Genomic DNA, 1,006 nt, shown 5'->3' with positions numbered 1-1,006 from the left:
TTGAATTATAATTTAAATTGTAAATTTACGAGGGTATTTCTCACAGTGGAGAGAGAGAGAGAGAGAGGGAGGGACAGAGAGAGAGAGAGCGTGGAGAGAGGAGCAAAGCCTCTACAGCCCAGCCGAGTGCGGTGTGGTCGCAGCGGCTGCTAGCCTCGCACACACGTGTTTGGCTCGAACAGACAGCAGCACTGCTCAACAGAGGTGTGTGTGTGTGTGCGCGTGTGCGTGTGTTTATCCCTGAATCCCCCCGCATTACCCGAAACAGTTGTGCTTTCTTTTATTTGTTTTGGAGGGCATTTCCTCCAAAGTCAGGCGCGCCTGCTTAGGTTTCGCACTAAACTATTTTATTTATTTCTACACAGTATAATTTCCAGTGAAAACTAGAAACGTATTTAAATCGTTTTGACATTATTTGTCATGAATCAATTGTGCATTTCCAGGTCGCTGGCGGACGACCTACGCTCGCTGGACCTGAGCTACAACCTACTGGACGAGGTGCCGCTGCACGCCATGGAGCGACTGGTCAACCTGGACTGGTTCAACCTGCACGGGTAAGCAGAACAGCTCTTGCAAAGGACGGATCTAGCTCACAGTGGGAGGTGGGACAAAATATGGAAGTTCCCCCCCCCTTTTTTTTGGATCCCCTTGAGGGGATCGCCTGGGAGGGGCCATTGACCAATGTTCACCTAGCCCTGCTCCCGCCGCAACTACTCAGCACGTTTTTGTACCGAATTCTCCGGAGTTCGTTCTCTCTCTGCTCCTTCATTCGGCTAATATTTGAATCCCGCTCTGTTCGTGCGGCCCCGGCGGCACACGGCTTCGAGGTCGAGGCCAAGGACCGGTGGTACGGGCTGGGCGCCGGTGGCGGGCAGCGCCGGGGCAGCGCCGGGCGGGGAGCGAGGCTGGGCGGCTACCGTCCACCACTACGTCCGGCCCCGGCCCTTCGTAGCTTTTTCAAGCCAAACCAAGTTGTTGCACTGTGGTGGCGTGGCCCCTCGTGGCG

The 1,006-nt window shown here is 55.0% G+C and overlaps 1 protein-coding gene across 1 annotated transcript in view; it reads left to right on the top strand.

Moving 5' to 3' along the window:
• LOC113213220 (chaoptin-like) overlaps nucleotides 1–562 on the top strand; it is a 26,249-nt gene extending 25,687 nt beyond the window's left edge. The window contains exon 4 of the mRNA XM_026432204.2: nucleotides 444–562. Coding sequence (XP_026287989.1) covers nucleotides 444–558 — 115 coding nt within the window. The 3' untranslated portion in view covers nucleotides 559–562. The remainder of the gene's footprint in view (nucleotides 1–443) is intronic.
• The last annotated feature ends 444 nt before the right edge of the window (nucleotides 563–1,006 follow it).

This window comes from Frankliniella occidentalis, unplaced genomic scaffold (genome assembly GCF_000697945.3).
Source record: "Frankliniella occidentalis isolate FOCC.00 unplaced genomic scaffold, Focc_3.1 Scaffold253, whole genome shotgun sequence".
Classification (NCBI taxonomy): domain Eukaryota; kingdom Metazoa; phylum Arthropoda; class Insecta; order Thysanoptera; family Thripidae; genus Frankliniella; species Frankliniella occidentalis.
Note: the sequence above shows the minus strand (reverse complement) of the source record. Positions and strands in the feature narration are given on the sequence as shown.